At 51.9% G+C, this 25570-nt stretch overlaps 8 protein-coding genes across 8 annotated transcripts; 6 read left to right on the top strand and 2 right to left on the bottom strand.

The window, feature by feature from the left end:
- Positions 1-1619: 1619 nt before the first annotated feature.
- GLOTRDRAFT_140654 (uncharacterized protein) lies at positions 1620-3659 on the top strand. The gene is made up of 7 exons (XM_007871245.1): positions 1620-1874; positions 1964-2059; positions 2115-2256; positions 2309-2550; positions 2604-3028; positions 3086-3418; positions 3476-3659. The coding sequence occupies exons 1-7, from the start codon at positions 1762-1764 to the stop codon at positions 3580-3582; spliced, it is 1458 nt and encodes a 485-aa protein (XP_007869436.1). The 5' UTR covers positions 1620-1761; the 3' UTR covers positions 3583-3659.
- A 631-nt stretch (positions 3660-4290) lies between these two features.
- Positions 4291-4770, bottom strand: GLOTRDRAFT_16843 (uncharacterized protein; the record flags this gene model as incomplete). The annotated part of the gene is made up of 1 exon (XM_007870950.1): positions 4291-4770. A coding segment is annotated over one exon (480 nt), but the record flags the coding sequence as incomplete, so codon positions are not given.
- Positions 4771-7134: 2364 nt separating this feature from the next.
- On the top strand, positions 7135-8915 carry GLOTRDRAFT_107788 (FMN-linked oxidoreductase; the record flags this gene model as incomplete). Its single annotated transcript, XM_007871244.1, has 6 exons — positions 7135-7236; positions 7300-7822; positions 7899-7927; positions 7984-8248; positions 8296-8529; positions 8632-8915. 6 exons carry the CDS (start codon positions 7135-7137, stop codon positions 8913-8915), a joined length of 1437 nt encoding a protein of 478 aa, XP_007869435.1.
- Positions 8916-9664: 749 nt separating this feature from the next.
- On the top strand, positions 9665-10783 carry GLOTRDRAFT_107787 (Aldo/keto reductase; the record flags this gene model as incomplete). Its single annotated transcript, XM_007871243.1, has 7 exons — positions 9665-9725; positions 9788-9880; positions 9937-10092; positions 10150-10275; positions 10334-10421; positions 10475-10665; positions 10728-10783. The coding sequence occupies 7 exons, from the start codon at positions 9665-9667 to the stop codon at positions 10781-10783; spliced, it is 771 nt and encodes a 256-aa protein (XP_007869434.1).
- Positions 10784-11309: 526 nt separating this feature from the next.
- GLOTRDRAFT_80507 (PX-domain-containing protein) lies at positions 11310-13921 on the top strand (the record flags this gene model as incomplete). Its single annotated transcript, XM_007871242.1, has 9 exons — positions 11310-11663; positions 11731-12513; positions 12566-12770; positions 12829-13005; positions 13062-13138; positions 13186-13254; positions 13312-13374; positions 13423-13566; positions 13621-13921. 9 exons carry the CDS (start codon positions 11310-11312, stop codon positions 13882-13884), a joined length of 2136 nt encoding a protein of 711 aa, XP_007869433.1. The 3' UTR covers positions 13885-13921.
- A 4320-nt stretch (positions 13922-18241) lies between these two features.
- Positions 18242-20900, bottom strand: GLOTRDRAFT_95888 (uncharacterized protein; the record flags this gene model as incomplete). The annotated part of the gene is made up of 5 exons (XM_007871241.1): positions 18242-18515; positions 18571-18624; positions 18685-18774; positions 18844-20676; positions 20776-20900. The coding sequence occupies 5 exons, from the start codon at positions 20898-20900 to the stop codon at positions 18242-18244; spliced, it is 2376 nt and encodes a 791-aa protein (XP_007869432.1).
- A 454-nt stretch (positions 20901-21354) lies between these two features.
- On the top strand, positions 21355-22099 carry GLOTRDRAFT_122886 (uncharacterized protein). The gene is made up of 3 exons (XM_007871240.1): positions 21355-21467; positions 21532-21598; positions 21657-22099. Exons 1-3 carry the CDS (start codon positions 21401-21403, stop codon positions 21865-21867), a joined length of 345 nt encoding a protein of 114 aa, XP_007869431.1. The 5' UTR covers positions 21355-21400; the 3' UTR covers positions 21868-22099.
- Positions 22100-23060: 961 nt separating this feature from the next.
- GLOTRDRAFT_132378 (uncharacterized protein) lies at positions 23061-25358 on the top strand (the record flags this gene model as incomplete). Its single annotated transcript, XM_007871239.1, has 9 exons — positions 23061-23401; positions 23461-24064; positions 24118-24159; positions 24218-24274; positions 24328-24403; positions 24460-24628; positions 24678-24791; positions 24843-25274; positions 25331-25358. The coding sequence occupies 9 exons, from the start codon at positions 23061-23063 to the stop codon at positions 25356-25358; spliced, it is 1863 nt and encodes a 620-aa protein (XP_007869430.1).
- Between the last annotated feature and the right edge of the window lie 212 nt (positions 25359-25570).

Here is a 25570-nt window from a genome sequence, read left to right as displayed (position 1 = left end):
ATATCTGTATTATTGATGACATGCACGTTCACCAACTGCACTGGGAACATCCCAATTCAACAAACAAAACAATGAATGACTATTTACCACAACAGTCTAGATAGGGCAAGCTGCTCTGGTCTCTCTCTTTCTCTTTGCATACTAAAGCCAAAGGAGACTAACTATACACACAATATTATAACGTCTCAGGCTACTCTGCAATGAAGAACTTGGTGCTTGGACTTTGCATTGTATGTAAATTAATCTATTCATCGAAAATATAGCAACAGACCCCTGGACACTCGTGCATTATTGTTTCACTATCTAAGAAATGGCTTGCTATATTACCGTCAGATTTTATCCCCGTCCCCCCGCCGTCAATGTGCAGACGAGCAGAGGACATAGAGCAAGCCTCAATCCGAATCGGGCAGTCGACGAACGTCAATAAACCAACAGTAAACCAACGCGTCGTTAGTCGCTTAGCTACCTTACATAATTCCGGTGAAACCTCGGACGACGAGTTGGGCCAGCCGTCTCATAGCGTCCTCACTGCGTACATCACCCATATTGAGCATGCACAAAACTTTGACAATAACAGGTCAAAGGTCAAACTTTTTTCATGATTATCCATTGCACAGTCAGTGAAATGAATTAGAATAATACTACTTTTGAGTGCGCAAAAATCTGATTGTGACACAGGATACGATCTTTGTTCAGTACTGTTCATTGAACTTCCATTTGTTTTGCAAGGCAACACTATGAACAAAATCTGACCTTTGTCCGGTTCCTTTCACACTTTCTCAGTGACTCAAAATGGGTATTGTACCCAGTGCCTCATCCTCACCGTTCGGCTTAATCAGGAAACACAGCTATAAATAAATTACATTATATAAGCCATATTAGATAACATCTTCACACACGCCCTAGCAGAGAGGATCGAGGACGCGAGACGGATGGTTCTAGGAGCCTGGCGTAAGCTCTGAGCTATGTTATTACAGAACTCCAAGTACTGACCCTGTAGCTCCTATCTTACTTGGTATGGCAGCTTATACTATTTGTGGCAATGAGTGACCGATTTGCAAGTGTATACGTGTGGCAAGGAGCCTTCGTAGTGTAGAGCACGAAAAAATGGTTCCCTTTGAATAACAAAGGGTGCTCATTAGGTAGCCTTTAGACCCATGACCTTACCGTGGTCGAGCATGTCCACCAAGTATACCTTAAAAGAGTCCATGCACGTCTTCTGTCCCCAAGTTGCCGGGCAAAGGCACAGGACCATATAACTAGTGACCGAGAGGTAAAGAGACACGCTGTAAGAAATTATTCACATGACTGTGCTCCAGATATCTCATATATCCTCTTTTATTCTCCGGCACCTGTCAATGTGTAAGTGAATGGCAAAATGCTTCCCAGTCAGAAACCTATAAATGTGATCTTCTGGGTAAATATTAGGGGTTTCCTTATTTCTGTTTATTTCTTGCTGTGATTACAGTAGAAATGCGCTGCGGCGAACTGTGGCAGCTGGTGTGGCACCCAGCAGGTCGCGCAGCGTGATGCACGTGCGGTCACGCCAGTCACATTTTCTGATGTTACATCGAGGCGCCGCTGTTGTACTGCAATGAAGTCTACCACTTATCCTTACTCTGGTGTACACACCACTCTGGCAGCTGCTAATAGCAACGCCCGTTACCCACTAGCGACAGCGCTCGGTTGAGCATATCTGCTTTTGTATGCTCTCGTTATAGTCCGACCGATAGTTTCCATCCGAGACCAGGGATCGAAGCAATGTCCACGAAAGAAGAACAAGAGACCCTTCGTCTCCTTGTTCAGCATGTCTCTCGCTCTTTCTACGAGCCGAAATATATTGTAATAATGGATCAGCTAGCTAGACATCCAGTGTGAGCAATCCCATCATTGCTATGCCTATAGAGAGAGAAGCACGTCTGCTGACGGTGGTTTGACTCGTCGACCATGGAACGCTTCACAGTCTGAAAGATGACGACTTGGCAGGAAGGATGGGCCTCCAGGCGAAAGAGCTCAACAAGCTCATGGCAGTTCTCAATAATGACCGGTTGATTCGGGTGTATGTCCTGCCCTAGGCTATCGTCCAGCTAATCCTGAACGACTTGGATCGACAGCCATCGTCAGAATGAGCTGAAGGAGGGGGCCCAGCGGTCTGTGGGCAGGGCTTACTACTACATCGACTACCAGCATTTCTGCAATGTGGTCAAGTGGCGTGTAGCGGAAATGCGACGCATTATTGATAATTCGCTTCGAAACGTGCGTGTTCCACCATCCTTTCCTCTCCCTAGCACATACTCTGCTCGCGCAGGAACTCGATAATAAAGGGTACATCTGCCCTCAGTGCAACAAGTCCTTTACACCTTTGGAGGTCGACAAACTCATCGACTTCTCGCGTGGCGTTTTCATATGCGATGATTGCAAGGGGGAGTTGGTCGATAATGAAAATGCGGAGAGCGTCAGGGGAAGTCAAGATCGAATGCAGAGGTTCAACAGGCAGATGGCTTTCATTCGGGAAGGGCTGAGGAAGACCGAGGACATGGTGTTACCTGCGTACGCCCTACTGTCAATATTCTTCGGTCCACGTCCGCTAAAAAATTACGCAGGTTTGACGTTGAAGCATGGGTTAGGAATAACCTGAGCGAGGCCGAGAAACAACGAAATGCCGACGCAGGAGCCGGGCTTAAGATCGCAGGCTCAGGCCCCAAGACAGAAGACGCTGGCATTGGTGTGGTTATGTCTCTTGACAAAGACGAGGAGACGCGGATTCAGGAGAGAAACGCTGAAGCAGCAGCCAAGCGGCAGCAGAATTTGATGCCGTCTTGGCATCTCAAGAGTACAATTACGGGCGATCTGACTGCATTGGGTGAGGCTGAGAACAATCGAGCACCTAATGGCAGTAGCTCTCTACCAGGAGGCACCGTCCTTAGCTCAAACGATGCCATCTTGAGAGGGTTGGCCCCGTTGAATCCGACGCCGACCGCGCCTGTAGTAGAGGACATCAAGCCAGTGCAGACGCAAGAGGCAGATTGTGAGTGTGATCTCTTATTGTCGAGTTCACGCTAAGATCTGAATATACTTGCTGTAGACTATGATCAGTACTATGCCTCTCTTGAGGCTTCAAACGCAGCGTCTTCGCAAGGTACACCTTCGGCATATGGTTACAGCAACGGGGTAAATGGCGCCGACGAGGAAGAAGAGGATGTGAAGCCTTCCATTGAATATTTGGATTCATTAAACGAATACAGAAAGCGATCCAGACCGGAGCAGGTCGATGTTGCTGCGGAGATGAGGAAGTCGGCAAGGCTGGATGAGGAAGGAAACCGGGGAACGTACACCGTTGAGGCAGTTGCTCCTGTGGAAGCAGCCGCAGAAGCTGCGGAAATAGAAGTAGATGCTACAGATGACCCCCTTGTGCAAGGTGAGTTTGCTGTGTACGCTGCCTGCCTGCCTGCTTGCTTGCTCACGATTTTTGCAGTAAATGGCCAGCCTGTCCGATATTCAGAGGTCACAGAGGAACATCAAGAGATGATGACCCCCGAGGAGTACCAGGCATACTATGAGATTATGCAAGCCCGGTCATAGCATGCGGCTTGGGTTGGAAGCACCATTGGACTTGGACTTTGTAAATATTGTACGTTGCAATCTGGAGCCGTCCGTGGATGTCACTTGATGTTGTAATAGATACAATAGTAATTGTGGTCCCGGACCGTGTGTATCACCCAACCGTATAACCAAGTGTAGACGATAGATACATCGTAAAAACAGGACCAGCACGCAGATCTAACTGAAACGGAAACAAACCGACGTAAGTTCTTCAATCGGCATGTATGGGGCGGTACAAATACACTCGAGACCTTGTCGAGACCAGCTCGATCCGAATGGAGGATATACAATGCACTGCACCTTGAAATCTCAGAACCTGTCCTGCGATCCAAACACATGCCAATCGACAAGGGCCTGTGTATCCGTGTATGTATCCAAAACCAACTGCTCCACCGTGCTACGAGGATCGGTAGTGCAAGCGACGACCTCCATGGCCATTACTGCCCACTTGAAGATCCCGGATGCGCGCTCTACCAGGGCTTCTACTTGATCATCAGACGGCCAACCACCCGATATTAGATGGTCCGATCTGGCTTCCTGCAGCCGCTGACGGACAAAGGTGCGTAAGTCAGAAATATTCTGCGGGTCCTTGGCGTCCATTTCGACCGTATGAACATATGGAGCTGAGATGAATCGGCCGCGAATATCATACTCCGGTCTGCTGGTGATGAGTACTCTGATGAACGAAGGCATGAACGGTAGCTCGTCCGTGAGAATTGAGAGCAGCTCTCTCCGAGCGTGCAGGTCTTCGCATTCGTCCAACCCGTCAATGACTATGGTCGTGGGCTCACGGACGTCGCCCAGGACACTCGCGGGTTTCATAAGCAGTTCGTGGAAGCGAGTCTTCAGGGATGCATGAACGATTCCAGGGGTTTCTTGCATGGTCCTAGCCACAGCCCTCCCGAACGGAGCGCTGAATTGGGACAGCTGATAGGTTAATGACTCCAGACAGCCAGAAAGGTCGCATCTATCCTTGGATGTGCGATCGAAGAAGTACGCTGCCCCAAGGCGACCTCTCTGGCAGATAGAATCCGCAACAGTCGCTGCAACAGCACTCTTGCCTAATCCTGGAGGTCCATAGAGCCATATGAATTTTTTGTCATGATGACGGGATAAGGCCCATTCCACAATTGCGTTGATCAGTGAGCTTCGAGTGCCGTACTGACAACCGTTGCTTGTAGATTGCCTTGTATACGCAGGCTTCAGACGAGAGAGGATCATATGTGATTCTGGGAAGAAGGATGAGGAGGACAGTGTTTCTGAGACGTGACTGGGTCATACCCATATCAAGCACCGCTTGAGCAGTAAGACCGGCAGATATGACAGCTTGCACATTCGCCCCCAGCTGGAACAAATCCCGCAGTTGTTCGAACTGTCTCCTGTAAGTATCAACGCCGGGAGAAGGTTTAATGAGTCTCTCTGGGCGTACAGTTAGCGGATATACAAAAATTGCATCCTTTTTAACATACTCATGGCAGGAAGAGCGACACATTTAGCCACGACTCCGACATACTCAGCAGATAAATGCAGGAGTCGAGAAATATGATCTCTGAACTGCTTGATGTGTGCCACGCCGGCTTCCGCCACTGCCGCGACATAAGGATAGACCTCGCTCATGACAGAGAGAAGGTCCATGACCTCATGATCATGTTGCAACTGTAGCTCGTATATCTATCAAGGATCTATCAGTAGATGCGATAGTATCTTCCTGCACTGTGGACATACTACGCTTGCCAGACAAAGCACTTTCCAGGCCACGTTGAGGAGGGGGTGTATCTGGCGAAATCCGTCAGATGACGACCACCGCGCATCGTTTAACTTACTTTGGTCGCGAGATTTCCCGCTTTCTTAATCTTTCTTAAGGCTGAAAGAACATCCGAGAGAGCAGACATGGGGTCTTGACCGGACGCATTAGATCGCAAGAGCTTCGTGAAATACCCTGACGGGACGAACTGCTCTTGTGCGCGCTTTAAGACCAGCTCAAAGGCTTCCTCCATGGCTATCCGCTGGGCTTCCAACTCGAGGCCTCCTCTGGGCCAGGTAGTGTCGTGGTGCAGGGTAACCATGTGAGCTGAACATGGGTTAGACATCATATATGTCCAAGCTAGGACTACTTACGGCCACGCAGAGAAAGCAGTTCATGCGCGGGACATGCAAACTGCCCCAGCAACGGTTCTCTTCCCGGCACTGGCGCGTGCATGAATCGTTGTACAGAGAATGATATTTTTGTTTCCAGGTGAGGCACCATACTGTGCGGGAGTGAGAGTCGCAAGGAATCCCAACAAACACAAGCCTCACATGACATGTCTCTCGTCATTCCAAGTTGGAGACACACTCGGATCCGCAATCTTGGTTTTGCTCGAATAAGGACGGCCTTGCAGTCCGATCTCGACGTAAGCCCTTGGTTCACGATGCATGGTATGCGACACAGGCAAATTGGAGGCACGGCAGACTAGGAACATTGAGAAGACATTGCATTGGGGGATGGATCTACATACTAGTAATAAGGATGGGTATGCCGTCTGGCATACTGAAATTCTCGACATTAGCCCGAAGGACGTCCGCCGGATCAGGCTGAGAAGAGAAGGGCTTGTGCATAATTTGCAGAAGAGGAGGGGGGGACCTACTTCTCGACCGGATACATTGAAAGCCTTATAACCGCTGAGCTAGAAACGTGCTATGAATAATGCTTGAGGCAAGAACGGCTCAGTGCGGGTGACGTGACGAGGCACCGCAGATTGGGCGAGGATACAAGCACGAGTGCCTTATCCAAGCTTCCCTGTCGCGGAAAACCAGTTGAAGGGCTGCATTTGTTCTTTGTATCTCCTTCACTGCTGTTAGCAGCATGTTATCCTGCAGTTGTGACGGCGTTCGCCACTCTCTTCTCACCAAGTGTAGAAGAACAAAGTTGGAGCGTTATCATGGGCAGCAGGAGGAGCAAGTAATTCGCGTGTTTCTGACGAAATGCTTTAGTGGTCGCACATCCCGAAACCTTGAGTCTTCATTGGAGCTTCACCCTAGAGTCTCCGTAAGCCAGGCAAGATGAAACTCTATCTTCTTTGCCTCCGCGACTTCGGTAAGAGACAGGGAGTTGGATAGCCGCTGAGAGTTCGGTTCATGTCAATGGGAAGGACTTTACAAGTTTATTCCAGCACCATATCACCCCCTAATCCGGACCGGGATGGCACAGATATCGTACGACTGAAGCCATCGTTGTCGGTTCTATGGATCAAAGGAGGTCACGCAGACAGCCAAGCCACGGCAGCACCAGAGGCAGGACTAAGTACACAGACCTATAACGCAGGTGTGGCATCAAGTGGTAATGTGACATCCCATAACACTTAGACCGAAGTAACGTCATAACGCCTTCTAACACAACCAACTTGGAAGACCAAGTCGAAAGTCCCGAAGCGTCAATACCTCGTTTACCTACGCAAAACAAGACGTTAGGAGGATCCGAAGTCGCAAATAGCTGGGAGCGTTCAGAGTCCCTTCCGCAGTGGAACTGAAGCTCGAAGCTGCTCTGACGAGATGGCAGAATCTCTGCCGTCTGACCACAACGGAACTCCTTGCAGCCTGACATCTGCAGTGCGACTGCCATGCGGAGTAACTATTAACAATCGATTCGTGAAGGCATGTCCGGTTGTATCAATATAATCAGACGCTGAGTTCCTCAGTGATGTGAACGGGTCGTAGGTCGCAATGTACGAACATGGAGCTGCGATCTTCGGTGGGCCGCCCAACACATACCACCAAGATCTTTACCGAAGATGGTCTGATGGGCGGTGGGGCATGATTATTACCGGGAACGTTCAAGTGTCTCCCGACCATCTTACTCTCGGGCGAGATATGGTAATACCGGATACTTTGGAAGAATCGACGGTTCAACCCTTCAAAGATCTTTCCTGTGCAATTCGTTCTTGTTGCTCTCAGACCCTGGCGATTATGCAACTCTCGCATGCTGGAAGGCAGTCACCTAATGTCCTGGGGGGGCGTAAGCCCTTCGCATCCCCTCTCGCTCCCAGTGCAATCCGTCTAGGGAACGACTTGACCCATGACACTAGCTTCGTCGGCCGAGTTCTCTACAGGGTCCTGTTTCAAACGCCCAAAGAGATGCAACTCGACGATATCGACCTTACCGTGCGGCAGTTCACGCGAGGAGCGCAGCTCGCCGTTGAAGCTGGTTTCAACGGTATTGAATTGCACGCGTCTCATGGATGTCAGTATCTCTTGTTCGGAATGGGCAGATCCCGTCCAAGTATCATGGCTGTGCATGCTGAAGTTAAAGAATACAGACCTCCTCGCCCAATTCATATCGCCCAAAGTGACGCACTTCCTCCGTTTCGCCCTTCTGTCCGACTGAACCTGTTTCTGGAGTAGAGCAACCACCGATCAGATGCTTATTCTACCGGCGATCATGCTTTAGCGCTGGTTCACCGTATACTTGTCTCTATCCGTGATGCCTTACCCTTAGACTTCATCATTGGAATAAAACTGAACGCGGCTGATTATACTGGTGTGACATTCGCGAACCAGTGCGACAGATCCACAGCCGCTGATGTGCCTCTGAGGCATTGTCGCGAGATCGCGGCATGGGGCCTCGTGGACTTCATAGAGATCAGCGGAGGAGACTACGAAAACCCAGGTACGGCGCTTCCACTCGCTTGGAGCATGCTCATCACACTGTTACAGAGTTCATGGGCACTTTCCAACCCTCTTCCGACCGTCAAGCTTTGTTCTCTGACTTCTCGCGGAAGGCCATCGCTGCTCTTACGGCCTTGCGCCATGATGGACCCAAAGCTACTCCATTGATATTGCTCACGGGCGGCTTGCGCACTGCTGCGCAGTGTACCTCGGTCTTGGAGAACGGTCATGCACATTTGCTAGGGATTGGACGCTCGTCGGTCGTGTACCCGGACTTCCCACGTAGAGTCATGGACGGTATTCGGTGCGACCTGTCCGACCCCACATCGAAGTTACCCCGCCATAGCCACGCCAGTGGCCCGGTACCTTTATTGCTTGCTCCAGGGAGGTGTGAACGGATGTGGCATACCGTGAACAGGCTAGTCGGCTTCCCCAAACTCATAGGCGCCGGCATGGAAATGGCGTGGTACATCGTGATGATGAGGCGTATCGCGGAAGGCCAGGAGGTAGACACGAACGTCGGTGGGGTAAGTGCTGTGATGAAAATGTGGCTTTGGGGAGCGCCCTCGAGAAGAAGCGGGCACGAGAAGACTGCGCTCCCATGGCGGTCCATCCTGGTCGTACTTCTCACCGCTGCCATACTCTTCGTCCGGCGGATAGTGGAGTGATGACTCAAGTAGTCGACCATGCCGCGCACGACCTTTCCACGAATGTGAGGCTTCTGTCTGCAATTTATTTATAATTGACCTTCATTAATAGCTTGTGTCCCTACTTAGGATCTTAATTTATTCTCAACCTTGACAACACGTCATCCTAGAACATTCTTCCAAAATCTTACAGTGCAGTGTATATGCTTTGGTCTTCTCTTCCCCGCCAAGACACCTGTGCGATTTCCGAGGCTTTGTTCTCCCAAGCTCAGCTAGTGTGCATGCCGTTTGTCCTCCCTCTGCTTCGAATGTCACATCTCACAGATAACATCTAGTACTATATTCAGCTCAAACGAAATGTAGTTTAGTCTCAGGTTTGCAGAGACGTCGACGGTACTACGGCTGCCATCATAAGTCCCCTGTAGCTGGCGGAGAGTCACCGGTCATAGCATTCCTCTAGCCAATATGTACCACCAATAATAAATCCAACATCCCAACTATGTGTTCAGTTGCATTCCAACGTTCGCTCGATATTACTCAGGGGCTAATGAAGTCACTACTAGAGGCCGGCACCGTTCTGCCGCTCCCGAGATCCTATCTAGCATCGATCTCACTTATCATCGATGTGCGCACCTGGAGTGCCGACGGAATGATTTTATCCGATTATACCCCGGCCTGCCCATATAATCTGTTTCCAGTTATCTACCCCCACAGCCTAAAACCCCTTCCTTTCTCCATACCACCGAACTTCAGCCCAAACAGTATCGAAAATGGTCGCTTCAACGTCCGTCAAGCTTAACACTGGTGCTGAGATGCCCACTGTTGGGCTCGGTACGTTGTTTTGCTGCCTAACACAGGCAAGCGTCCTCCTGACGTCGTACGCACATTGACAGGCACTTGGAAGTCCCAGCCTGGCGCTGTCGAGCACGCCGTTGAGTTCGCCTTGAAGAACGGCTACAGACACATTGACACTGCCGCCGCCTACGGTACGAGAACGTTTGCATTCTACGATATTTACAGGCATTGAAGGGTCCTTTCGCAGGTAACGAGAAGGAAGTTGGCCTTGGTATCAAGGCATCCGGCGTTCCAAGGGAGCAGATTTTCCTGACCACCAAGCTTGACAACCCTGACCAGAGGAACCCGGCGGCTGCTCTACAGTCTTCTCTCGAAAAGCTCCAGACCCCTTACCTCGACCTCTGTATGTACCCATAGAGCCAGTATTGCCCGAAGGTATTCACGTCGTCGCCGCGGTTAGGGTTGATGCACTGGCCTGCACCCATGACTAAGGACGGCAAGGCTGACAAGGGCCACGATTGGCTCCAGACCTGGAAAGATATGGAGAAGCTCTACTTGGAGAACCCGGATAAGCTCAAGGCGATTGGTGAGTTCTTCCTGAAGAACGAATGTTAGAATCATGCCAACTGGAAGGTTTTTCATAGGTGTCTCGAACTTTTCCGTTGCATTCCTCGAACGCCTGCTCAAAGAGGCCAAGGTTGTTCCCGCTGTGAACCAGATTGAGTTGCACCCGTAAGTCAGCATTACTGTAATTTTGCCATGGCGCAATCCTGATGCTCCTGTAGGTCCTGCCCGCAGCAGGAGCTTGTGGACTACTGCGTTAGCAAGGGCATCGTCGTGACCGCCTACTCACCTCTCGGCTCTGACAACTCACCGCTGCTGAAAAACCCTGTCGTCAACAAGATTGCTGAGAAATACAGTGTCTCGCCCGCCAACGTCCTCATTTCACTGCAAGCAAACCGCCCTGGAGTCACCGGTAAGAGTTGTCTCTTCGTACCAAGCGTTGGTTCGAGTGCACTCAATTACTTTGTATTACAGTTCTGCCCAAGTCTGTAACTAACGAGCGTATCCTTTGTAAGCAACGGCTTCTATGATTTTCAGCGGTCTGGGATGCTCATTACGTCTCGCAGCGAACTCTAAGATCATCGATCTGACGGATGAGGATATTGCTGAACTACATGCTATTGACAAGACGGCGCACTTCCGTGCTTGCCACCCTGGATGGACCGGCTGGGGAAGCCTTGGATTCCCTGACTGCGAGTAAGCGCTGTGCAGCCAGAAGTTAAGCATACAAAACGGACCCAATGTATCTTTATGCAATAATACGACATGCATTTGCGTAATGTACTGAAGCCCAACACGCATGGGGCGAATTAAAAGGGTTGCAAATTGCATTTATGGCTTTTCCCAAATTCTCCACCTCGAGACTCGCGAGGGTCCACGGACGCGGCTCGCCAACACTTAGCCGAAGACGCGATCGGAGCCCCTATTGTACAATCGAGCTCTCATCACTATCGTCCGACACCCTGAGACCCGACTTGAATTTACTAAAACTGTACAGACGTCCCTGCTCTCTACTGAGACTGGTCGACAACGAATACCCTCCGCTGACTTATGGCCATGTCGACTTTGCCTCGAGCCACGAAATCGACGTTAACTCCTGCTGGAGTATCTTTCTTTGAATCACGCCCGGTGTCGGATTTCGATACCGGTTTCAATTCTTCAACAGCTTGGACACAGGCTAATCCAAGCACCTCCTTATCTGACGACGAACTCGAAGTGGAGGACGACGAAGAGACAGGTCAAGCTGCACGAGCACTCTATCACTTCGAGGGAAAGGCAGAGTTCAGAGAACTGACAGTAGAAGCTGGAGATGAGCTGGAAGTATTGAGGGAAGAGGTTGGAGATGGATGGAGTCTGGTGCGAGCAGGCAAGAATGGGGAGGTTGGGTTATTGCCTCAGACGTATTATACGGTGAATACTATTTTCCCAACGCACTACTTACATCGCTTGGTAACGCTCACCAGGGCATTGGTCGAAGTTTACCTCAGACTTTATGACTTCCCCGACGTTGGAAATACCCCCTTTCGAACGGAGAAGGGAACCGTCCGCGCAATCCATCACACCCCGCGGCTCCCCCAAGGGAGAGAAACAAGCCCTCCCAATTATACCCCAACATACCGGGGAATGGTTCCCTAGCTTCCGGCAGAGTCTTCTCGGGGGGAAAAGCTTAAACCGGTTTTCAACCTTTGTGACCAGTGGCGCTGAAGAGTGGGTTCTCAAGGGCTGCAATTCCGAACCTGCACTACCACCTCGATCCGTTGAGGACGGCACCTTGGACGAAGAGGACAATGAAAGCAACCGTCTAAGTAGGGTCGGCATGGGGGACGCAGACCAACATTTCGTTGATGTCGGCCCGGCGTGGAAGACGAAAGTGCCGCCCTTCCGCGTGCTGGTTCACTCTCCGTCTAAGCGAACCTCCAGTCTGTCAGGGGCGTATACTCTATACAGCGTCACATCCCTCTTTCACCCGACTTCGGAACATGGAACTGGAGAGGACGCGTCTCCCCCAGGCTCGCCTATGCGCATCACAGTACACAGGAGATTCTCGCATTTCGTGGTCTTGCATACAGCATTGACAAGGCGATTGCCTGGTATAGCCCTGCCACCACTGCCCGAGAAGCAGTATGCGGGGCGGTTCAGCGACGAATTCGTAGAAGCACGGAGAGGGGACCTTGAACGATATATCTGCAGGATTGCGAGGCATCCGGTCGCAAGATACGCAGAAGTCCTGACATTCTTTCTAGGATGTGAAAGCGACTTGGTGGGTAGTTACACTTGCCGCGCCGCCTCTTCGCCCGCTGATCACGGCTTAGGAATGGAAAAGACAGCTCCCTTATCATCTTTCCCTTCCCCCAGCTGGTCCGGCATTCTATGCGCACGTCTTCCATCCTGATTTCAATCTGGATGCTGAGGACGCTGCGGATGCCGTAGAACGGTTTGATGTCCATACTCGCGGCGTAGGGAAAGGCGTGCAAACCCTGCGCAATATTTTCGGTCAAGTGAGGGAAGCACGACTAGGTGACCACGGCCATTTTTCACGCAGGACGTAGTCCATATTCACCATTTCTATCCGCAGAGATGTCGAAGGCGGAGAGGATGCTCTCTTACGCCCTGTTGTCATTGATTACGTCGAAGCCTCTGGCGTCGGCCCCAACGACTGGCATTAGTGAACTAGACGAGGAGGAAGGCAACTTCAAAGTCAAAGGCATGCTCAATGACGAAGGCGCTTGGTGCTGGCGAGACGGGTGTCGAGGTTAGTACATCCAAGACGCTTGATCCCCATGCCCGTCTGAGGTACATTCAACGTAGACTGCCTCAAGCTGACGAAGGCAATGCAGAAGACATCGGAGACATTGCAAAACGTTGCTGACCTGTATGACGATCATGTGCGTTGCTTGTTCGGCACTGTCGGACGTTATTGAATGCTTCTTAGGCCAGGCGAACGCAGTTGGCTACGCATGAAGCACTTAAGAGCGTGGCACATCCCTCATCTATGTACAGCGTAAGTAGCGCTTAGGCGGCGGAGGGCCTGGGCTCAGTACGACTAATACTGTCGTAGGGGATAGTCGAGACCCATAGATCAGCCCTCTCCCGATACAACGCTGCCGTGGCGCAACCCTCCGTAAGCACAATGAAGACTCGAGTGATGCAATAACTGATCATACTGCAGCCAGATGAAGAGGTAGCGGCTCGATGCGAGACGGTCCTGAATACGACCATGGCGGAAATGGAGACGTACCACGCGCAGAAAGTCGAAGATTTTCGCACCATTGCGACGGAGCACCTCGACGGAGAGATTGCCTTTTACGAGCAGGTGCTTGATCACGTTAAGTCCACTCTCATGACAATTCTCACCTTCCGTCGACAGATTCTGGGTCGGCTGAGGGCTGCTCGCCGAGCATACGACCCTCCACAGTATGATCAAGGCGGTGACTCCCCCAGGCAGCCGTCGATGTACGAGAGGGAGTTGGAGAACCCTCGGCTCACTGTAAAGCCATTATCCCAGCCATGTCCACACGTCTACGATTCGGCACCCATGCGACCTGTAAGTGCCGCAATACAGGAAGGTGTAGGTATGATCTTCCGTGGCTCGACCTTAGGACGAAGCAGTGTTTTTGGCAAATTTTGGTGATATTAGAAAGGATATCATGTTACGGTGCACGTATACCTGTATTTACCGCTAAGATACCCTATTATACAGCTGAGGCTTCAGACCGTCCACACAAGTCCACCCTGCTTTTGTCCTGGAGCTGTGGCACGCGGAGAAACCCGAAGTCTATGTGGAAAGGAAAAATAAACATGCGCCCACAATACTACTTGCATCTCGCCACGACCCACAGTCCCTGTCTTTCGTCCTCTTTACCTACACAGCTGTCCGCGCGTACGGGCATGGCACATGAGAGTGTAGGAACTAGGGATTCACCAATTCTTGTTTCGTCATCCGAAGACGAGGAAGTCGTATACCTCGGAGAGCATCGGCGAAAGCCTGAAGATATACCTTCAAGTTCCAAAGACATACCCAAGCACACCGGTAGTAAAGCATATAATATGATGCTCAATATGGGGTATATACCTGGCCAAGGTCTCGGGCGAGAGCTTGAAGGTGAGTTGGCCGGTGCATGGTGTTACATTTCAGCGGGTTCAAGTGAGCGCGTTGCTCTGTTAGGTGAAGTGGAACCCCTGGGAGTCGTGTTGAAACGCAAGAGGACCAATAGCGGTGTGGGCTGCCGTTCGTCTGCAAGTCCCATCGCGGGCCCCAGCAGTGATGTTATGTCTGCCCAACCTGCGAACGAAGAAGTTACGGAGAACAAAGCTAAGCGGCCCAAACGGCGGCACAGACAACGCGATCGCTCAACTCAACTACAAGAAGGGTCTCAATCCAAGGGCACGGTCGAAGTTCGTGGTTGGTCTGTAGCCCAGGGCGAACAGTCATCCATGCACAAGTTACCTAGTAAACCTTACGTCTCGAGTGATCAAGGTGGCACAACCTATCCGACACCCCTATGTCCTTTCAATTGTCCTGACCCTTTGTGTTCATGCAAAGGCTTCACGGCTCCCTTGTATCCTGATCATAACCAGTTCTTCCCCGATGCTTTCCCTGGCCCTCAAATGCCGTTACCACCTTGGCTGACAGGGCCCGCACTTGTACCATTAGCTGCTACACTCATGCAGCAAGGTCTCCCTCTGCCTCCAGAAATGGCCGTGTTTGCCTCACAAGCTATGCCTTATGGTGTTGTCAATCAAGGGATGCAATACGGACATGTCTTGACTGCTACAGGCGCTAGCGGAGCCGGACCGTCAGTGCAATCACCCAGTGATCACCTTCCAAACAAGGAGTATGCAAGCGATAGCATCAACTTCCCTTTCGATGCTCCTACCGTACCGTTACCGGCGAGCATGGTTTCCTCGCCGCCGGTGACTGCTTTCCAAAACCATTCGTCCCATACAGCCCTTCCTATGCACCACAAGCCTATAATACCTATCGGCATGCCTCCCGATCCCGACCCAGAAAGTGAGCATGGCCTCTACCCGATATCTCCTCCTCCTCCCGACGATCCGAACGCACAAGGCTTCAAGATGCCTATTCCGTCTTGTACTCTGGTGATGGAGAGCATGCCTTGGACTTGCCGGCACTTGAGCTTTGTTCGCAAGTGGGCGGAGTCCTTCGGAGCCTCCAATGTCGTAAGGGTCGAGTTGACTGGAGGCAAGGGTAAGAAGAAGAAGGGCGCGAAAGCTTTAATCGAGTTCTCTAGCGTCGAGACCGCAAGACGGGCGTGGTCAAGCCCCAGACTCGCGGGAGATGGTAAGGATCAGATTTGCGTATGGTGGTATAGGGTGCCAGGGGTGGGTGCGTCTGCCGGTGTTGGTGAATTGGAGGAAGGAGAGATCGGTGGGGAGGAGGAACCCGCCCCTGGGAGTGACTCTACACATGACCAGAGGGACGTGGCTGATCTCCAGACTGCCCAACAACCGAAGCAAAAGAAGATGAGGGGGAAGCGGGCGGGACAGAAGGCGCGAGAAAAGGAGTTGGCTGAGCTGATGATTAAGGCCACCGCGGAGAAAAGACGGCTGGCGCAGGTGCAGAAGCAGGGGTACAGCGTATTGCTTGCCCCTCAGCCTGACTCAGAGTCTGTCTCGGGGACGGATCCCACTTCTAGCCGCCTGGGACCCGCGCGCCCCACTATGTCATGTCGAAGCCAGTCATCGGAAGAAGTCGCCAAGCTGTTGGATGAGCCCGAGCCCATGGATATAGACTCTGAGTACTCCAGGAGTCCAAGTCTTGTCTCGAAGCTTCCAATATCGCACTTGGCCAAGGAAGAAGACCACGAATCAATTGCTTCCTCTAGACATGCGTCGCCTAGGCCGAATGCTGTTATGATCGAGGACGACCTTGGTGACAGTCACGGCGGTATCAAGGTCAAATCTGAACTTTTGTCCCAGGAGCTGCAACTTCGTGCCTCTGCTCCTGCCTTCGTGCCTCGCTATCAATACAAAACGTTGAAACGCCCGATATCCGGAAGGTCTGCCGCACCAGGCGGAGAGTCCGTTGCTCCCGTCGAGCGGCTCTCACCTACCAGCCAGATTCAGGTTCCACCTGTATCCACAGTGTTCGACATGCCCACAGCGGCCCACGCTCCATCGCATATCGGCTCGGATTTTAGTCCGAGACATATCTCCCCTTCTGTCCTCGGATCCCTTGCGCCTGGCGAGTCGAAAGCGACAAGTATTCCTTCGGAGCCTCGTGCCATGGCTAACGCACCCAAGGGCCCGAGGCATAGTCAACAAAGCCAATTGGCGAGGCGAAAAGACTCTCTGAGCCCCGGTGCACCAATTCTGGCAGCTGCAGGTCTCATGAGCGAAAAGAAGACTGCTGATACGCCAACGGCCGGATCCTTGGACAGCAGAGAGACTCTCGCTACAGGTCACGCAGAGGGGGATCTTTCCAAAGAGGAGGCGCTTCGACGGCTGGTTCTTGCGTCACGCAAGGCTAAGGCTAGGACATCGGCTGCCGCTGCTGGCAGTGCTCCTCACAAGGGCAAAGTCGAGGAGCCGAGTATGCTGTCCGACGCTGTCCTCGATACTCCAGTGGACAGCGAAGCTCGCAAAGTTGCGACCAGCCAATCCAATTTGGACGACCTAGCTATCTCGTTCATCACCGAAACTCTCCAGACTGTCAGGACTCCCTCCACGGACGGGTCAGCTACAGTCGTTGATTCACCGCGGGACTTACCACCTCATTCTGATATTATCCCGTTCCCTGGTTCTGGTTCTATGGCGACGAAGAGTGATTCGTCGTCGCACGAAAAGCTTGCTTTGTTGGAACGACAGAATAGACTAGAGGAGCATCTGGCCGCTACGAAGGCGCTCATGGCCAAATTAGAGACAGCCGTGAACAAACAAGAGAAAGACACCATTATGCGCCTTATACGCGAAAGGAACCGGTGCGTTAATGTCCAGTACGCCTAAATCTGCGCGGAGGATCGGCTGAGGATATGCTCTGAGTAGATTATATGAGGAAGGGCTAAAAAATACTATCCCTACTTCAACTTCAGGCAAACGTCCCACAGACAGTACCAGGAGTTCGGTCAGATTCCCTTCAATCAGATGGCCAGAAAGTGCTCGCGATGCTGGTATACTCGTTATAAGCGACGATGAAGACGGGGGTGACTACGAGTGACCCCTCTAGAGTAGGTGCGCTGTTCCACTGTCGCTGACATCGTCAGGGGTGCTATGCGCTACCGCATCCGAGAGTGGATATCGCGTTTCATTTTGCATATCTTTATTACATTTGAGCTCGTTCACTTCTTTGCAGCCGCTTGTTTGTATAATGTGGTTTCGTGGTACGTGCCCGGTTCATGACAACGTTTTAGCTAACTTATATCTAGGTCGTGGCAATACGGCTGTCGTCATAAAGACGTTTCAGCGCAGGAAACGGGATTGTCAGGTTCATACACATAATTATCTGGTTTCTTTCCTCGTATTCTCAACAGTTCGCCCTCTGCGGCGTTGCCTGCATCCTAGCAAAGCACACCGAGGTTGTGCAGCTGCGCTGGGATTAGCAGACTGCCGTCATTAATAACTGGAATGTAGTACACCTCTATCCTATCATCTCCTGTATTACAGCGGCAGCGGAACATATACTTTTCTGTTCTAATCGGCGTGTGAGACCTGAGTCGTGTGATCTGAAGCAATTCGGTGAGCATTGGCAGAGCGATGACTGAAAGATGTATCTTGATCATGAGCCACTCAGTGCACCACACTGGCGGACACAGACATGTATACCGCAAGTGAGCCGGGACTAGCTCCTGGCTCGGAGATACGTAGATATATGGCGATACAGTCGTGATACCAAAAAAACAAGAACAATAAAAAAGGGACAAACCCCCTGGCGGTAATTGACGAGAGTCGGCACATATCCGTTAGCTATAGCTGGACGTATCATTGAAGCACGGGACAATAAAGCAGGAACGAAGGGCCACGAATGAATACTACCGGGAGAGTCGATGATTATGTTTCTTCTGCAGTCTATCGTTCTCCTGGACGTCTTCTCCTTCACACTCTCGTTCCTCCCTTGAGCGCTTCCGACCCACCGGCGGACTCAGATGGTGGCTAGTTGCGACGCGATGGTGAGGGTCGTCCTGTGGCACGCTGCCTGTAAGGTTGGACGCCTGCATGACCAAGGCTGCAGCATCTGACAGATTTTCTCGTGCTGCAGAAGACTCGACTTCGTCCTCATACTCGAGCTCAGCACTGGTGGCTCGCCTGGAAACGAGGAATCAGCCGCGATGGACGGAGGAACGGGAGCGAAGCCATTTACCTTTTGCCCTTGTCAACTCTTGGACGAACAGGCTCCACAGGCTCTTCATGTGGACTATTGAGGCAGGGAATGAATTAGCAAGGGTATTCGCCGACTGCCCAAGGGTAGACCTACTTGTCGCTCCGGTCCTCCACTTCCAACGGTCTAACTTCAAATCCCGCGTCTGTAGCGTCTGAGTTGGCGTCGCCTCGTCGGGCCAACTCCCTATTATAAAATTATCAGTTATTATCATGACTTGCATAAATGCTTGCTTTCTTCAGCGTGGAAACTCACCAAGCCTGTATTTCGCGCTTCGCCTCCTCGGTTGCCTTGTTCAGCAGATCATTCGCGAGTGCCTCCCCACATATCTGCTCAATCCTCCAAATGAACTTGTTCATCCATACTTCCTCGCGATCAACTTCCTGCTTCAACAGCGTCATCTCTGCGAATATAACCATGCTCTCCTCGATTACTTGCTGAATCTCGTGCTTCAAGTACGACATTGACTGGTTAAGTGTGTCGGCCATAGCGTCAAGCCAATTCGCCCCATAGGCAGCGTACTTTGGGGGTGGGGGATAGGTGAAATCCGCCACGTACATGGGGCCCTCGCATTGTTCTCCTTCTGACACTGGCGAGCTGGCACGCCCAGACGGGGTGGCAGGGTGAGACGGATAACGAGGCACGACGGAATGCGGAGATCTCGATGGGCTGCCCTGCGGAGGGTGAGGCTCTCGGTTCAATGGTGGATCGACATGAATTAGATCTTCGGTGTGGATCGGCGAGTGACCATTTGGTACCATTTCCGGGATATCGGCGGAGCGTGAAGAGGGCTCAGCAGCCTGCGAAGATGCTCCGACGTTGCCATGTGAAGCGATCGGTGTTACACCAGATAAACCAAGACCAGCGGCAGGCGCCCCGTCATGCGATAACGCGGATGACTCTACGTTGACATTGTTGGTAAGTGGTGAGCTCCTACTCGCAGATGACGGTTGGGGAAGAGCGACATTGATATTACGGCTTGGTTCAGCAACGGGAGGAACAATGTCCTCAGTCTCACGGTGAGCCTGGGGGTAACCAGGTCTAGCATCAGGGGACACAAGAGATCGCTCGAATGCCGGTGGTGGTGGATTTAGCTGCGTAGTAAAGCCTGCAGCGGACGCACTCTGGTACGGGTCACGGTCTTGCAGAGCTTCATTCAGTGCCCCAGATGCGTCCATATCGGGAATCGCGTCGGGCGGTGGTGCCTGACTTCTGCGGCTCGCCGGAGTACGACCTGACTGTGGAGGAGACGAGGACGACCTCAGAATCGAGCGACCCGCCTTGCTCGGTTCATCGGCAGAGAGGACAGGACGAACCGCCTCGTCCAAGTCCAGAGGAGAACTCGCCCGGAAGATGCGTCGTTGACGTGTTCGATTGGGTGGGCCGAGAAATGGATTCGCAGGCTGAGCACGCGTAAATGATTTGGAGGGTTCAATGTAAGGAATCGCGGGGGGGAGGACGGGGTTGTATCCGGAATGCGTCGATACGGGAAAGGAACGTCGACGCTGGTCTCCGTCTCCAGGAATCAGGGAAGGTCGCGATCGTTTACGCTTGAGCGAGGACCTGCCAGGCTGTGCAAGTTTACTGGGGGAACCCGCGAGAATAGATTCGGCTCCTTCAGAGGCAGTTAAAGGCGAGGAAGATGATAGCCCGTGGTTTGGTTCAGCACTAGGGAAGCCAGCATTAAGGGTTTCGTCTGGAATTGAAGGTGCCCGGGGAGGAGTGGTACGTCGGGATGGCAGGTGCGACAATATAGGCGAGAGGTTTGCGGGTGCAAGGGGAGATCCTGCGCGACGATCGCGCTCGGACTCCAAGGCAGTGTCCTGTCCATCTTGTCCCGCCTGCTGCGAGTGTAGGGAAGGCTCTCCATCCTGCGCAGGCAGGTGGGCCGGAGGGGTTTCGATCTTCACTTTATTTGCTCGTTTCGCGCGTCTCCCACCCAACAACGCGGGTGTAGCTGTGGTCCGCCCGCGTCGCTCCTCGCGCTGCCTTGTATTTCGCAATCTGCGCGTTGGCGCGGCTGTCGAAGAGGAAACACCGTTCGACATGAAGCTTGAAGGATTATGCTCGGGAGTGGCGGAGTATGCTCTGGATGGTGGTGGTAAAGGTGAAAGGTGAAAGGTGAACTACGAGTGGCGGCCACAGCTGAGACCTAAGCGTGGTGCGGGTTCGTCCCGGACAATAGACATATCTAGGCCCGTGTGCCACTCGAAGTCCAGGGTCGCAAGCCACAGCGACAAGGTAACTGCCAAATCGGGCGTTGAACACTTCCAGATTTGGCAGTTACTGGGCCTCGTCATCGAGATCTTCATTGTGGTCGGACGATTTGAGTGTCATCTCCTGTAAAACTGAACACTGAATGAGGATATTTAGTATGGCACGTCGCAACGTCTCAGTATAGCGGCACAGCTCGAGTACGCCTAAAGCTTGATAGCAGTCCCATGCTGAATGTCAACATCTGGATCTGTACAGATCTTGCAAGTACCAAGCGTTCGAGATCCATCCAGCGGCTTTGCGGGTTCGATTCGGAGCCTAAACGTTAACCTACGGACATCTTCCGCCACTGCGAGGTTGCCCCGCGAAGTCAGAATAGGGCAGTCAGAGTATACCGCAGGCCTGTCAGCTAATATATAGAGTCAAAGAGTTCCGAAAGCTCCACCGCGACGACTCAGAAGACTAGACAAAATAAGAACGGGGACAGCCTCGTGGAAGGGGCGGTGCATTCTCCATGTTCCTGCACAGCTTCACTTGTATAAGGGGTCATACCAAGGAGCAACCGAGGGTCATCTGCAGCTTACGTTCCTCGGAATCCATGATGTCCCAAGATGCGATCAAAGGAGACTACCTGCAGTACAGGTCTTCGGCAATATTATCCATGCGTTAGTGTTGGGCTGGGCTGGACTTGTGGTGTTTCCCTGCTGACGTGTTTGCTGTGGGTTCTAGTATCACAATCCATAGGCATCCTTCTGGACTCGGGGGCAGCGCAACTGACAGTGGGCGGACACTCGGGGTAAGCACCTGCCAAGTTGTGCGCTCTGCCTGAGCATCTTACGCGAGCTTCTTTGTAGGCTGCAGAGCGGGAAGGATGATAATCGCCTGGATGTCGACGAGATAGAAGCAGATTCCACCAGTGGAGGACCCCCAGAGAAAGCTGCAGGCTATCAAAGCGCCGTCAGACCCAAGATACATTTCATGGGTCCGGTTCGAAAACCAATCCCGAGACCCAAGCCAAAGCCCAAACCAGATGGCAAGCCAAAACGCGGAGGGCACGCGGAATAACAGTCTGAGAGTGTATCAGAGGTGCGAGGGGTTAGGACTCCAGTTGCTTCAAGGTTCGAAGGCATTATCACCAGCGATAGACAGAACGACTGCTAGCGATACCAGTGCATGTGCGGCGTGGTTGCATCGCCCATCCATTCGAGTATATTCGTCAGTTTTTCCGTTGGGATGGAACCAAGCAAGAATTGCATGAAGCTGCATGCCGGAAGCAGTCTTTTACGTTGAACTTAGCACAGAGTCTGGAGTAAACAGGATTCTAGACAAAAGCCATATTGAGCGTGTGAATTCCGTGGACTATCTAACCCATTACTAACCCATTACACGCAACTTTCCTGTGTCACTTTCGATTCCTTCATTAACTAGGGGAAGCACGCACTACAATGATATCCTGGGCCTTAGGGTAACGGAGTCGAAGCGGAAAGTACTGGTTCTGGCGAAGATGGAATTACCGAAGAGATAAGTCGGAACTCCGTAGCAGACTATGATCTTTGCATTGGAAGGTCACTCGCCCCGAGTCTGTGGCGACGTATGATGTCTACACCGGATGTGCCATATGTTTTCCTCCCACGGAAAGGTCTCCGAGCGAATTGTCCTTCAATCGGAATACTCAATATAATTCAATGAATTCATCCACGACGTTTCAATCACCTGGCGTTGATTCCGCGAGGAGAACCCTTTGGGATCATTCACCTCTGCCCTGAGGCGAACTCGATAATCGGCTGTGAGTTGGTCCTGTCCTGAGCTGTCTTTCGGGATTCCAGTTTAATTATTTGGCGCTAATGTGGCCAGGATATACCCCTCATCAGTTCACTCTGCCGGCACTGTCGTGTAGGTTGCCTCAATACGGGCTACGTTTCTGTGGACTTGGTGGCGTCCACTTGTCTAGTCTCTTTGGTCTACTCTGCTAATTGACCAACGCAGGACTGGAAAATTCGGTCGGGGGTTCGGCCTGCTTATCATCCTCCCACAGAAAGGTCCGACTGCATGTGCGGAACAATAACAGACGGCACTGTGATGGCATCTGTCTCAACGTTCTGGGTACTGCTGTACACCAAGGCGCCTCGGAAATGGAACGGTTACCCTATGTAACTATTGTTAGCGTATGCAAGCGCCTGTTGACCATAGCTCTAGTATAAAGAGGGTTCCTCCTCGCTCTGAGCGCTTCTCCAGCCAATTCGTAATCTCTTCCTCTCATGGGCCGGAAAACAACGACCCATTGGGACGTCTACAACACTCAGCTCGCCTGCTTAAACCACGGTCGAGCACTTTGGGAAGCCGATCCCAAAGCTAACGGAGAAGACGTGAGGGTCGAAGTTGGCGACGTCGGCTATATCAGGAACGGGGGCTTTCACCGTCTATTTAACATATTGCTCCCCGCCGACGACCCCTCTCACCGAAGCCTGGGTGTCCCCGAAAATTTCTCCCCACTGAAACCGGTAGGAAAAGTTACTCAGTCCCGGAATCCCATCGAGAAGCGGGCGCTTCACTCGCATAGCGTTCGAAACATTTCAGGAACTGCTGGGGTATCAGCCGGGTAAGCGGCCATTATCTCTTCTTCAAAGTTAACGTTCTAAGCTCTCTATTTACAACCAGGGACACTGCGGGCGGGTCTGGGGAATTATCCTTCTCTTGTACGAAAGAAAGAGGGGCCGCTCTCATCTTGTTCGACAAGGCCTTTCGCAAGGACGTCCTTTCCACAGAACTTTTTGAAGATTTTTTCCTGGATAATTACGAGTCCTGGGCCGCCTTTGCCAGCCGTCTCAAGCGAGGTGTCTCGTTATCGGACATCATCCTTGTAACAGGTCGAGACGTGACAACACGATGGGCCATGGTCGCGTTCACACGTTCTGAGGGCAATGCCAGCGTTGGAGTAGGGGCGGGCATTCCTGGCGTTACAGCTACGTTCGGCATGTCTTACGGTTGGAGGACCCAGGGGATAGTCCATTCCCATCACGGTCCTCAGCCGGTTGATCCTCCTTCTCCAGGTCGAGGAAAGGTCGTTCTTCATGACCCGCAAACAAATGCCACGTATGACCAGTGCGTTTTTGTCAGGGGATACAGCATGCGGGCTGCTGTCCCAAGGCCATTCAAATTGAAGGCTGCTGCCGGTCCTGACGATCTCGGATCAGGGGACCGAAGCCCAGACAACGTTCCAGAGTTGTTCACTCTGTCCGGAGAGTCTCCGGCGAACACTTGCGTGAGCACGCTCCATCATGTTAATAGCGGTCGATATTTAATAGATCCTGTTAGGATCTCAATCCGCTATCTCCTGTCTTAGACTACATCTTGAAGGTCTGTGCCAAGCTCGTTATACGGTTGTCGTGTGTACATATTGCCTCTGTTGTTACAGAACTCCTCTGCCAAGATAGCGATTGCCCATGACGATGACCTACATCCATATGTCAAGGTAAACTGCCTATCACTGCCTAGTATGCAAGCGCTGATGACAAGAGATACCAGGACTCATCAGATCCTGACGAGGTCCAGAAAGCGATAGAAGCGGTGGCACCAAGGATCATCCTGTCCGAGGGCCGAGGTATGTGTCCTGCTCGTATATAAAACAGCTGCAAGCCACATGACGAAATGCAGTAGGCAAGATCGACAGAACACACCTTGTCTCCAGTTCAAGTGACGATGCGGAGCCACGTAACGCCACCGCGGGTACCTCTCTACATCCTCCTGCTTATGAGGATAGAAAAAATGTGATCAAAATCAAGATCAGATCTGTCGCCCGGATGATGAGGGTGCTTTCCGTACTTCGGTTTGTCGTTCGAGGCAATATTTCTACCAGATTCTGACTACTGCTATAGAGAGGAGTCAGAGAAGGTTTCTGAACTCAAGAGCAGGTCTGACGATGGTAAACTTCCCCCGGGTATTCTGGTTCTTGGGTCGGAGAGCATTAGAGATGTCTCCTTGGAGTTCATGTAAGCGAGTTGCTCATGTCATTCCACTCGTCTCCTGATCCTCCGGTATAGCGGTCGGTCACAGCCAGCAAGTCCAGTCGAGACCTCGAGGGACTCTTGGTTTGCGAGTATGAGCCCCGAGACCTCCGATACGGGGGGAACCATTTCTTTGACAGCGGCGCTGGAACGGCACACACATATTTCACATACATCCAGCAGGTCGCAAGGGCCGCCCCCTTACGCTGCTAGTTCTCCAGGAGATAACACACTCGCTGTGCCGGTACCGATGCCGGCTGGAGGCGGGAATCCCCTCGACCTCCCGGGATCTTTGCAAATGAACCCAGCTATTGAGACATCTCGGAGCAGCGCAGCCGACGTAACGGAGGGTGATTCTCAGGATGCTGCCGGTGCGCCGCCCCAAATCACAGCAACAGGACGGTGGAAGTCTGTCAGGACAAAGATGGCTGCCCTTGCACAGTTTAAGAGGGCCTTGAATAGGAGAAGGTAAGCTAGGTTTTTGATTTATCCGCCTTCATCACTACTGAGGGAATACCCTGCAGAGAGCCCGAGCTCATCAAGCAGCGCTGATGGTAGCAGTAATAACAGTGCAACCGTGTCCTTGTTTCTGCTGGCACTTTTGGCTCCGGGACATGGCGCTTCAGCGATCATAAATGGTCTTCCTCGTATGGTTTCTTAAGTTGTGTAAATTGATTGTCGTTCTTTTGTGGAGTATGACTCTGGATTTCTTCCAGGGGTGAGGGAGGCCAATATTAACCTTGATACTCCAGAAAGAGATGGTA

Source organism: Gloeophyllum trabeum (genome assembly GCF_000344685.1).
Source record: "Gloeophyllum trabeum ATCC 11539 unplaced genomic scaffold GLOTRscaffold_00013, whole genome shotgun sequence".
NCBI classification, from domain to species: Eukaryota; Fungi; Basidiomycota; class Agaricomycetes; order Gloeophyllales; family Gloeophyllaceae; genus Gloeophyllum; species Gloeophyllum trabeum.
Note: the sequence above shows the minus strand (reverse complement) of the source record. Positions and strands in the feature narration are given on the sequence as shown.

What these genes read in the sequence shown, in the direction of transcription:
- GLOTRDRAFT_122886 (XM_007871240.1), top strand. Translation starts at nt 21,401, where the DNA reads ATGATGTCCCAAGATGCGATCAAAGGAGACTACCTGCAGTACAGGTCT. An exon ending in TTCGGCAATATTATCCATGC is followed by an intron (nt 21,468 to 21,531) that starts GTTAGTGTTGGG and finishes TGTGGGTTCTAG; the next exon opens with TATCACAATCCATAGGCATC. An exon ending in ACAGTGGGCGGACACTCGGG is followed by an intron (nt 21,599 to 21,656) that starts GTAAGCACCTGC and finishes GCTTCTTTGTAG; the next exon opens with GCTGCAGAGCGGGAAGGATG.
- GLOTRDRAFT_140654 (XM_007871245.1), top strand. Translation starts at nt 1,762, where the DNA reads ATGTCCACGAAAGAAGAACAAGAGACCCTTCGTCTCCTTGTTCAGCAT. An exon ending in TTGATAATTCGCTTCGAAAC is followed by an intron (nt 2,257 to 2,308) that starts GTGCGTGTTCCA and finishes CTGCTCGCGCAG; the next exon opens with GAACTCGATAATAAAGGGTA. An exon ending in AGATGACCCCCTTGTGCAAG is followed by an intron (nt 3,419 to 3,475) that starts GTGAGTTTGCTG and finishes CGATTTTTGCAG; the next exon opens with TAAATGGCCAGCCTGTCCGA.